Source organism: Leuciscus leuciscus, assembly GCF_965113295.1.
Source record: "Leuciscus leuciscus genome assembly, chromosome: 7".
NCBI lineage: Eukaryota > Metazoa > Chordata > Actinopteri > Cypriniformes > Leuciscidae > Leuciscus > Leuciscus leuciscus.
The window spans coordinates 16351108-16363586 of NC_138731.1; the positions used below are offsets into that span (position 1 = coordinate 16351108).

General features: G+C 38.7%; 1 protein-coding gene and 1 long non-coding RNA gene across 2 annotated transcripts in view; both read right to left on the reverse strand.

Moving 5' to 3' along the window:
- The window catches only part of epsti1 (epithelial stromal interaction 1), a 20670-nt gene continuing 8191 nt past the window's right edge, over positions 1-12479 (reverse strand). The window contains exons 8-11 of the mRNA XM_082175077.1: positions 10555-10638; positions 10051-10124; positions 7088-7269; positions 1-1628 (exon numbers count right to left, since the gene is read on the reverse strand). Coding sequence (XP_082031203.1) covers positions 1498-1628; positions 7088-7269; positions 10051-10124; positions 10555-10638 — 471 coding nt within the window. The 3' untranslated portion in view covers positions 1-1497. The remainder of the gene's footprint in view (positions 1629-7087; positions 7270-10050; positions 10125-10554; positions 10639-12479) is intronic.
- LOC309502639 lies at positions 7396-9194 on the reverse strand. The gene is made up of 2 exons (XR_014207351.1): positions 8442-9194; positions 7396-8387 (listed from the first exon to the last, which is right to left on the reverse strand). It is a non-coding gene; the product is annotated as an uncharacterized lncRNA (long non-coding RNA).

Sequence of the window (12479 nt, forward strand, 5' to 3'; positions counted from 1 at the left end):
TATTTTGTTGTACCTTTATATAGAAACTGACAGGAGGTGAAGTGAGAGAGAGAGGGGGAAGGGATCATGAGACAGCACAACTGCGCTACATGTTGGAGTACAGGTGAAACTCGAAAAATTAGAATATCGTGCAAAAGTTATGGCTTACAGCTAATGAAAACCCCAAATTCAAAATCTCAGAAAATTTGAATATTACATGAAATCAATAAAAAAAATTAAAAAGATTTTAAATACAGAAATGTTGGCCCTCTGGAAAGTATAATCATGCATATGTTTATAGTTATATATACTAAATATATTAGTTTCACCTTTTAATTTGAATTATTGAAATACACAAACTTTTGCACGATGTTCTAATTTTTCGAGTTTCACCTTTACATGTCAGTTCCGACGACACAAACACAATTTATTAACAATTAAACACATTCTATTTATCTTACATAAAATTTTAAATCTTGAAATCAGGACAAGACACCCATTTCATAAAATGTCCTTACCATTACTTCACGATTAAATATGCTGAAAATAATGTTTCTGCGGCTTTGGTTCAATAAGTATTTTTCTCATTTGTTTTTCCCATATGGATTTTAAAAAAGTCTTCATTAAAAAGCTATAAACCATGAACCAAACCAACCAGCTACGAGGTAAATAACAACATTACAAGCTTTGTTTTAAAGCTAAAAAGTATTTAAAAGTTGGACCCAATAAAGACTGTATACTTAATGCCTTAAATCACTACAACCCTTACAAATAACTACAAAATCACTAGTAATGTAGTTTTTCACCAGGAATTAAAAAAATACATTGAAATAATGTGGACTGATTGCCTCAACAAAAGAATATACCATTGATTAACAACCTTGTAGCTCACCATAGGTTTGTCTTTAAAGATTTATAAGTAAATCACTTCCTCTATGTAGGAAATAAATGGGATATTTACTTCCGGAACCTGAATGTTGCGCACTATTTCACACAAACAGAGGCAGCCTTTTTAAATTCATGCAGAGTTCTAGAAGGAGCCTATATAGCATTTAGGAAGCTAATGATCTGTATGATGGTTTGGTTTTTCACTGTCCATCCCTATTGTGGATGAGTTCAGAATTCCTCAAGTCCTTTACCTCATTATAAATCAGCCTTTGGATTTTGTGAATGCACATCATTTACATCATTTAGTCTGTGAACTGTACTCATGGGACCCATAAACGTTCCCACAGCAGACTCAAATATTGATTTATTGTTTTGATTTCTTTTCTCTGTGGCTGTGTCAATCCATTTTGTGTCAGAACAAAAATAACTGCACAAACTAAAAAAGAAGTTTTTGAGTCAGTTCAAAGGACACTAGAATGTTTTGTTCAAGCTCACCGCATTCAATAATTATATGGACAGTTCACACAAAAATCATTATTTACTCACAAATGGGGGAGTAAATAACGGCTGAATTTTCGGCTATCATTCAGCATCACAACAACAACAACAAAAAGTGTATAAATACATTTTTTAAACATTTAGCAGATCATATGCGTCCTTGTAATTGCCATTACACTGTTTGACGATGTCTTCCAGCATTTCTCGCTCATAGTATGGAAACTCATTCTGAAGTTTCATCATGGTCCACAAATGGTCACAATCTACAAGAAAAACAACAATCAGACAGTAAATGTACAGTAGTTTAGCTCACATCTTTATAGCACTAAAGCTGAATCACTCTGGGTTGGCATTTCCATGCACACCATGCTTAAGGACAAGTGTGAGGCGGTCAAAACATTATGAGCAACATGGTCACTTGTTCCTAGAGACTTCAGATCCCGAGTCTCACAGGCACTCATCTCTCGCAGCGCAAGATTGACCTCCCTGCTGGTTCATCTGGTTCATAGAGCAGGACAGACAGGGTGGGAGAACTCGTCTCCACCGCAGTGCTTCTGCCAGCCTGTTCCGCAAACAACGGCATCTTGATCCCACACTAAACCACACACTAATGGACAAAACTAGCACTATGGCAGACAGATGTCCCATACACACAGATCCCAGGAATGCCGGATAGATAGGAAAGCCGTCATTGGACACAAAGGCCCCAGATAATGCAACAGAAAACCTATTAAACTGGGAAAACTGTGAAAGGATAGAAGAATGCTCATGGCAATAATTGAAACCGACAGAATAAGTGGAGTTCAATGCAGATGCTTACAGTTGAAGGTATACGTTTTAACGCTAGGCTTTTACTTGAACCAAATGACCTTGCTAATGCTTTGCTTTACCAGTTGACATACAAGAACATAATTGAAGGTGAAGTGTGTATTATTATTTTTTTATCCGAGTTTAATATGAAGAGTCAACTGTAAGTAATCCATTCGTAGGTTATTTATGGGTGGAGTTGTTCGGAAAATTGAAGTCATTCTTTTTGCAGTTAAATTCACGGATGTTAGTTGTGCAGAAATAACACTTCACTTTTAAGAACACTGCTAAAAGGATTTTCCTTTGTCTTTATTCCAATGCAAATATATAAACATTCTTAAATCAAGATACATTTACTTGAGAAGCAAAAATCTGATTTAAAAAACAAACACTCTTTTGGCGTTAAAAAACGACTGCCAGGATTTACTAAAGAGACGAAGTGAAATAATAGCACTGAAAAGGCGTGGAATTTATGAATCACGCATGCAACGGGATTTACTAAGATTTGCGCTAGTCAATTTACTGGTACTTGCGCCATTATTTAACGCATGAAAAGCACGTCTTTAGACCAGACGCTAATTTGCGCTGCTCTTGGTCCGTCCTTCGGATGAGACGTTAAACCGAGGCCCTGACTCTCTGTGGTCATTAAAAATCCCAAATTTGCCCCTTGGCCTCTGTCCATCATGGCCTCCCGATCATCCCCATATACTGATTGTCTTCATCACTGTCTCCTCTCCACCAGTAAGCTGGTGTGTGGTGGGCGTTCTGGCGCAATATGGCTGCCGTCGCATCATCCAAGTGGATGCTGCACATTGGTGGTGGTTGAGGAGATTCCCCCATCTATGTAAAGCGCTTTGAGGTCTCAGAAAAAGCGCTATATAAATGTAACGAATTATTATGGAAATGATTTGGCTGCTTCGTTCATTAATATGCTCATTGTCAATAAATCACCCGCAGAACTTTCACTCCCATCTGCGCTTTTTAAATCTTGCTTAATCTTGTATGTCTTAGGTAATTTATGATCTCATGTAAATGTATTGTGATTTAAGAATGTTTATATATTTGTACAGTAAAATAAGACAAATACTGAGAAAGAAAATATATTTTTGCACTAAATATACAGTTTGAAATGTGTAGTTAAACAGAGAACGCTTCTAGTAATTCAACATTCAGCCTGAGAACTGAACTCATGGAAGCATCATGAGCCAGGGCAGGTCCTATCTCTACCGTGAGTAAGCCGAACCGCAGCCAGACGAGAGGTCATTCTGAGACTTGGTTCGGAGACAAAACACATCTAATGTTTCTGGTAATCAGAGACAGAGGTGTGAGTTTGAGAATTGGAAGACCTGGCTGACCCCAAACCTCAGCTGAGGATACAACCTTTGGTCCTTGCAGTGATTCAGACGTAAGTGATGCTGAACACACAAACATAATGTGTCATTAGGCATCTGAGAAGATTTACAGACTGTTTCAGCGCAAATGGCACATTAGTCCTACGCCATCACACAGCAGTCCACGGGCTCTGCGCGCAGATGGGAAAGCTGGCCGTTACAGTCACACCTCTTGGCAAAAAAAAAAAGTAGAAGAACTCCACATATGGAGCTAGATTCAGGCTCAATCGGACCATATGTCATTTCCAAATCCCACTTAGGAGGCTAATACAATGTGTGTGAATCATACAAGTTCCATGCCTGTTAGTCAGAATTGAATAAACAATAGGGTTACACTTTATTTTAAGATGTCATTGTTACAGTGTAATTATATATTTAAAGGTACAATATGTAAGAATTTTGCATTAAAATATCCCAAAATCTCAAGGCCAGTGTTATATATTTGGTTAAGTTGATTACTTACAATATCCCAAATGTTTCCAACTATTTTTAAATCGTGAGAAAATTGCGATTTTATCCAAGGAAACGGGGCGTTAGAACAGGGGGGAGCTGGGAGTCGCCAGTCAATTGCGTCATATCCGCGTTACCCTCGGTTTCCGCTCGTACTGCGTGGAGTCCTGGACAAATGCGGAAGTTGTAGTTGTAGCGTCTATCAAGCTACAAACTTTAGCTTGTTTCTTGCAGTCGTTATGGTACACAATTATTCTTTACCGATTTCAGCTGGTTCTGTCGACAAAGCATGCTTAATTTTATATTTTCCAAATGTAGCATTCGGTAATAGTTATGTTTATGTAAGGAAAGTATTATTGCTTTAGATTTGTGTTTAGTTTATTGACATTGTTTATCACGTCTGGTGTTTATGGCCATGTAAATAAACATAGCATGTGTTATACATAAAGATTAATCAGTATTTTGGCAAATGATGTGGGCATGTTCGAATGTACTTTTACAACAATTGTTTAGAACACGTAAAACTGCGCAGCGTTATCACAACAATGAATTCAACAAATACAGTAACATCTATGATAACCAATTTAGTATTAAACCTTACTTTTCTTGCGGTTAATTCATTTTAATGAAATAAAAGTGTGATGAGGTTTAAGAGTCAGGAAGGAAGAAGACAGGGATCGGCGTGACTGGGACTCGTAGGCTACTTTATTAAAATAAAGCAAAACAAACAAAAGCCGCGCACAACGCGCATTCACCGTGGCAACCGCGACGGCTCAAAACAGTTCAAAAATGAGAGCTTGGATCCACCGGTTCTCTTTCTCTGCGTCCAATTTTCTCTCCAGTCTCTCTCTCGTTCCAGCGCGGCTTATAAGCTCTCCACGCCAATAATACTTTGCACTTGATCTACTTGCTCGTCTCTTCTCTCTCCCGTTACAGACCGCGCTGAACCACGCCCCCCTCGCCACAAAAAGCATGTCATTAAACGCAACATTTATAAAAATAGAACTTAGCCTCATCCATGAACATGATTTTTTGATTCCCGTCTGACTGATTTACATCCACGGTGGAGTTTAAAACGACAGTTCCCATCATTCCACGCTCCTTCACATCGTCATCAAGCTACGCCGTTGTTGTTGTTTGGAATGTAGCGCCCTCTAGCGGCAAAAAAATTCTTGCATATTGTACCTTTAAGTACTGAGTAATATTAAGCAACTACATGTACGTATTATAGGGTTAGGGGTTGAGGGTTAGTTGCATGTAATTATGCATAATTTACTGTTATTACTATGTCAAGTACATGTAACATATGTAACAAGGACACTGTAAAATAAAGTGTTACCAACAATAGTTTTAAAATGATCAATCCAACAAAGGAGAAATGTAAACTACTGTATGCCACTATTAACTCAATATTACGTTGTTACAAACCTGTATGCATTTTTTTTATTTATTTTTTTATGGAACAAATGAAAATTCTGTTGCAGTCTGTCTATGGAGGGGTCAGAAATCTCTCGGATTTCATCTAAAAGATCTTCATTTGTGTTCCGAAGATGAATGAAGGTCTTACGGGTTTGGAACGACATGAGGGTGAGTAACTAATGACAGAATTTTCATTTTGGGGCAAACTAACCCTTTTAACACTCTCTTATTCATTCCAACATAAATGTTTGGCACGAAAATTGAACCCATGAACCCCACCCCCGACCAAAAAAACATATTCATTCTCTGACAGTAAATTGCACTTTTATAAAAGCAGAATAATTTGACAGATTCTATTGGCTGGTCAGTTTTCTTCGCAGTGCAATGGAAAATAAATTATGCCCTTGTCCATTAAAAAATCATTTTAAAAAATCGCATTGACGGCATGCTAACGTTTATGTCGGTCTGAACAGACGCATTAATAGCCGTTCATTTGAATTAAAAAGTTTATCACACAGAATTTTTGCACTGAATATTCGTCTCGGTTTCAGCAGGTCTTAAGGGTACTGACTCAGTGACCAGGGGTTTTATAGCTAACTACAAGGAAAACTAAAACCATTAAAATAACATTTTCATTATTTGAAATAAAATAAACTTTAACTGTGATAAAATAATATATATATATATATTTTTTTTTTTTTTTTTTTTAACTAATTGCCAATGCAACATTTCTCATTTTAACTTAGCTTAACAATGTACTAAAGTAACTTAAACTAAAACTGAGATTAAAATGAATAAGAACTACATTTACATTTTTACATTTATTCATTTAGCTGACGCTTTTATCCACAGCGACTTACAATTGCTATATATGTCAGAGGTCACACGCCTCTGGAGCAACTAGGGGTTAAGTGTCTTGCTCAGGGACACATTGGTGTCTCACAGTGGATTCGAACCCGGGTCTCTCACACCAAAGGCATGTGTCTTATCCATTGCGCCACCACCACCCAACTAGATATAAAAAAATATCTTTATAAAAAAAACGGGTTTACAGCGACATGAGGGTGAGTAAATACCGACTGATTTTCATTTTTGGGTGAACTACAGTATTTCTTTAACCCACACTAGAGCAGTGAAAGTCTGAAGACAGCATGGCAAATTTCCAAGTAATGACAATGCTGCCAGACTGGATCTCGAAGAGCTAACCAAGGTTTTTGCTCCAGTCGCTGGCATTAATCAGTTGTTGTCAGACAGGCATGAAAATGATTCAAGCTTCTCCAAGGCTGGATGAGTTTACTTTACAGTAGGCCTCAATTTGGACTAAAAAAACACATCCAGCTCGCTAATAATCAATTTGCAAGTTACTGGCACATACTGTAATTGACACTAACCTCTCATAACGCAGACAGATTGTATATACATGGACATCTAAGAGCAACACGTGTCAGGAGTACCGGGACATTTTTTATTTATACAATATGCAATGCTGTCCGGCACCAGGGGTGAGAGATCTGTTTAATCTCACACACACGTGGAGGCTTTGAGACTCGAGAGTTCGACGCAATGGAGACATTTCCAGAAGTGCTGTGAAATGAAACAGACCTAAACACACACAGTGCCATGGCGGATGCATATAAATCTTGTTTAAGACTCACCATCCTCCTCTGCACTGTCTGTGTGGACCCGTGCTGGGTTGGGTACTGGGGAGAAGGCTGTATCCTGTGGTTCATCAGCATCATCCAGCCAGACATTTCTGTTTTCAGGGGTTTGGGTCACGGGTTCAGACACCCTATCTGAGCGACTCACCTCCAGACGGTCTAGGAAGGCCAAGTTCACCCTGAAGAGAGCAAAACATCATCAGACTTGTTCCGAGCAATGAAATGCTCTTACTTCATTTGTACAGTGGATGTTGAAATCACATATGTATCTGTAAGCAAATAAAACCTTTTATGATTTAGATTTGTTTTTAAATAAGAACCGTTATGGCACTATTTCTAGGTTTCTACCGTTGTGAAAAAAAAAAGTGCTTAATTGTATTGAATGTGCACTTCTTGTGTGCTTAAAATATTCAAATCTTTACTTGAAGAAAATATCAAATTAAGTCAAGTCAACCTTGCTTTACAGATCAAGCAAGATTAAATAAACATTTAAATACAACATCATACATTCTATCAGCTTCAAAAACCCATTTCATGATCTATTCAAAAGCCAAAGAAAACAGATATGTTTTTAAAGAAGACTTAAAAAATGGCTAGCGATGAAGATGCCCTCACATGGAAAGGAAGACTATTCCATAATGTCAGACCCTTCACCGAAAAGGCACGGTCACCCTTAGATTTATAACGGCAACGAGGAACCGTCAATAGCAGTTGGTCAGAAGACCTGAGTGCTCTAGTTGGAGAGGGTGTAAAAGGTCACTAATATATTTGGGTGCGAGACCAAATAGTGCCTTGTAAGTAAAAGTCTAAATTTTACAATCCAGGAAGTTAGGAAATTAAGGAAATAAAAGCCACTTAAGTGTACTTAAAGAGAGAAAACTTTTAATGACAATGTTTCTTAAAACTAAGTTTTACTTTAAAGTATGGGCTGATAAGAAAAAAAGCTAGACTATTGCGCCGGCGCGATAGCTGACCCCAGGGGGTTAAGTGGATAAAATGGACACTCTGTAGTTCATCTAACTGTATTTAATTTAAATTTAAACTACAATACATTGTCTTCTAATTGCAATTAACATGAAATTAAAAGTGCAATATGTGATTCTCTATAGAAACATTTGTTATTATGCTGGTTGAAAGTCTCCTCATATCCTGATAGCAATCACTATGTTAAGCGGTCTAAATGTATTTTGAAGGCGTAGGACCATAAAATGTTTGTTAAATCATTGCATTCGGTCCAAATGAAATGATCCCATCTGTTCCCTGTCAGTCAACGTGTGTTTGCATAGCACTGCGCAGCCTGTTCACGCAGACATCATACATCATCAGTGCATTTTACATACGCTGTGCAGACAGAGTGAGATTGGCAGGCAAACATCAACAATCTAACTTTTCTTCTGAATCGACAACAAGTGGAAAGAATCTACATTTCAGGTTTGATCACAGTTGTATGTACCGTTGACTTTGCCCTTGCAGATAATTCAATGAGATTCAAGTTCCCAGACAGCAACATAGAGTAGTGTCGGCCCAGATCCGGGCCACATCTGGTTCATGTGGATTCAATGCGTACCAGATGTGGGCTGGATCTGGGATGACACTATATTGCTGTCTGGGTTGCCGCTATGTTCTGAAATCGCATATGAATAAAGCTGAAATACATTGCATTCTTTCCTTTATGTCAACTTCTGTCCTCGAGTCATTTCACAATCACATACTTATGTATGCAAATAAACACTTTGGTTTTTCCCTTCACTGTACTGTAAAGTCTTCTCACTGGTGAATGACACATGATGTAGTCTAATAACACTTCTCTGGTAGCTTCTGGTCTGCGCGCATTCATGTGTTTTGGAGGAGGCGTGGCTTTTGGACTGTGATTTGCAGGGAGGGTGGGATCGTATGCTTTCAATGCTAGCAGGCCAAAGTTAGCATTTCCTAGATCACCTACTGCACCTCTAAGTGCTTGCAAACATTACATTCAGTTCGCACTTCAGTATATTCTCTCAAAGTATATTTTTTGTATTCATGTTGTGCTTCATACTTTAGACAGATTTCAAAATGTGTTTTGAAACCTGTATGTATTCTCCCATGAAACACAAAAGTAGCTACTTCTATTATTATATATTCTATTGTCAGGAGCCATGTCACCCTGTAGCCCAAGACCGGTTGCCCACTGAAGCTAAGCAGGGTTGAGCCTGGTTAGTACCTGGATGGGAGTCCTCCTGAGAAAACCAGGTTACTGCTGGAAGAGGTGTTAGTGAGGCCAGTAGGGGGTGCTCACCCTGTGGTCTGTGTGGGTCCTAACGCCCCAGTATAGTGATGGGGACACTATACTGTCAAAGAGCACCGTCCTTCGGATGAGACGTAAAACCGAGGTCCTGACTCTCTGTGGTCATTAAAAATCCCAGGATGTATTTCGAAAGAGTAGGGGTGTAACCCCGGCATCCCGGCCAAATTTGCCCAGTGGCCTCTGTCTATCATGGCCTCCTAATCATCCTCATAAACTGATTGTCTTCATCACTGTCTCCTCTCCACCAGTAAGCTGGTGTGTGGTGGGCGTTCTGGCGCAATATGGCTGCCGTCGCATCATCCAAGTGGATGCTGCACATTGGTGGTGGTTGAGGAGATTCCCCCCTTCTATGTAAAGCGCTTTGAGTGCCGAGAAAAGCGCTATATAAATGTTATGAATTATTATTATTATTATTATTATGCTGGAGAACCTTATCCTCAGGTTTTACACATACTTGCAGAGTTAATCCAGTCATTGTTGAGTCATTAAAGCAACTAAAATACAAAAACATTTATATTTTCGAATCGCATCGTTGACAACATAATTTTAAATGAAAAAATGGCATCAAATTAGAAAAATGCATAATATAAGCATTTTCACTAGTGGTCTCAGACTCCTTTATTAATTCTGACAGTCATGTTTTTTTTAGTGGTTTGTCATGATTAAGCATCCATACCGCCGATGGTCAGCTTCAGTCCGTCTCTTCCTTTCCTCCTCCTGTTGTTTTTGTTTTTCCTCCAACATTTCTGTCTGGAAATAGTAAGGTAACGAAAATTTCATATCCAACAGAAATGTCTCCTCAGAAATGTCTCCTTATGTAAATGTCTGTGACTGTAATAATTTAATTGCGCTTTTCCATAAATAAACAACAATATCAACATGATAGGTCAGACTGACCTTTTGTGCTTAAAGCATATCAGTGAGTTAAATCTGTGTTTGACCGGCATTCAAAGCCACAGAAATACCACTATACAGCCAGCTGGAAAACACCTACACTACTTCATCCATGACTACCTCCTATGTCCTAGAACATGGTAATCAATAGCATATGCTAGGCAGAGTTAGTTCTTATTCTTGGCAAAGCCCAGACATTTAGCTGTGGTGTTCCTCTGAACCAAAAGTGGAGGTGATGTTCGTATTGTATGTTCAGGCCATCTGTTTTACTTCCTTTGTTCTGTACCTTTTTCCTCTGCTCCTCTTTCATCATAAGCAGGCCTGCGTTCTCCTCCTCTTTTCTGGAATCCCTGTACTCATGACTTTTAACCTGTGAAGAAAGAGTGGCCACGCAATGAAAACTAGGAATGTGCAAAAATGCATTTTTTTTTAAACGGACTTTATGCTGAGTTTCCTGAACGCCCTGAATAATTAGGCTGGTTTCAGATTGAACTTATTACTAGTTAGATGCTGTTCACATAGGATGCATTTTTGTGTTCAAAAACATAAGGGAACCCTTTTTACCTTGACACGTTATCTTAAAAATGCAATGCTCATGGCAGAAGATGCTCAAAAACCTTGATGCAATGGCTAAATATGTCCATCTGCATGTATGTGGACCACTCAGTCCGATCAGTGGCCATATTATGCATATTGCACACAAAAATTTGCAAGCACTGACAAAAAACAACAGTTCCAGGCAATGAATTTGACAAAATTTGCAAGGTTAAAGATTTCCGAGTTTAATTTGAGGCAGGCAAGTAAACTAGTTATCAATATGCATAACTGTATTTTATGAATTATTAAGTTCTAAAGTTCGGTGAGATAATGAGAACTACTTATATCGGGGATGTGATTTTTCCATATTAATACGGATTTCTGTATTTTCCAAACTGAAGTATGACCCAAGTGAATTACGTTAGCGTTTTCAAATACATTTAAAATACATGTATTTCATGCGATATTTTAGCTGCCAACAGCACTGAACCAGCAGCAGCTGTGTGTAGAACATCCTTAGCACCTCAAACTTAACACTCGGTAAACACCAAATGCAAGTGAAATCAATGTTGGCGAGTATAGTATGTGAAACTGATACTCACCAGCTGGCCGATAACTGGCCGCTGTGTGTTTTAGAGTGAAGCACGGCACTGTGTTTATTTACACGCGAGCAACTCATGATCTGTTTTTTCAGTGTCTTGGAACAGCTCGGTTTGTAGCTAATGCTGCTCTACATGAACTCTGTCTCTATAAACTCTGTGAGTTTGAGTTGCCAATCATTAAACACATTCTCAAATGGGGGTTTTGTATGTGCTTCATTAAATTTAGAGTCGGTTTAACCAAGATACCTTTAAAGGAGCAAGCAAAGAGCATAACCAATGTCCATCGCATATGCAGATTGATATCAAAAAGTTTTTTGTTTTTCTCACTAACTAGATATTTAAATAAAATAAAACGGCAACAATAAAAATAACTAGCTAGGTTAGCCGAGTAAAAAAGGTCCATAGATATCGCCGTCAGTCCGTACTGCCGTTAATACCTTCTCTGACAAGCGAATGCAATGAGACCTGTTTTGCTGTTTGTTCATGTGACTATTTGTAATCAGAATGATTTATAAATCTGTTGTTAAAAAAAAGAAGCTTCAAGGTCTTCCTGCAGTTCCTGCACATGTATGTGTATGTGCTGTACATACATTTTCTGTTCATGAGAACTGTATCATTTAATTTTCCCACAGTGGCCTGTGATTGTGGTATAATGTATTTCAGATATCTTGGCCCTAAGTAAAAACAAAACAACTGTGGTTGGTCGTTGTGCATGTCAGTCAGATGGTCTCTTCCTATCAAAGTTCTTAGCCAGAATAAGCTGCAACCAGGACCAGACTATTCTACAAGTCAATCATTGTGACCCATCCCCGGACAAAAACATACAGGACCCCAGCCATTGTCCATACAGTACTACCCCCGAGGGTGAGCCCATCACATATTTCAGCACAAAACTTGGCTCTGAAAGGGTGTTAGCTGTGATGTTACTCTAAGTTTCTCATGGCCCTGTTCAGAAAGATGCTGTAAGGAGGGGCAAGCAGAGAGCCTGGAAGTTGAAGAGATCCTTTGTGTGTTTGGTCAGACGGCCTGGGGACAGCAGGCAGGGGCTGCTCTGTTTGGAATGGCCAGAGAG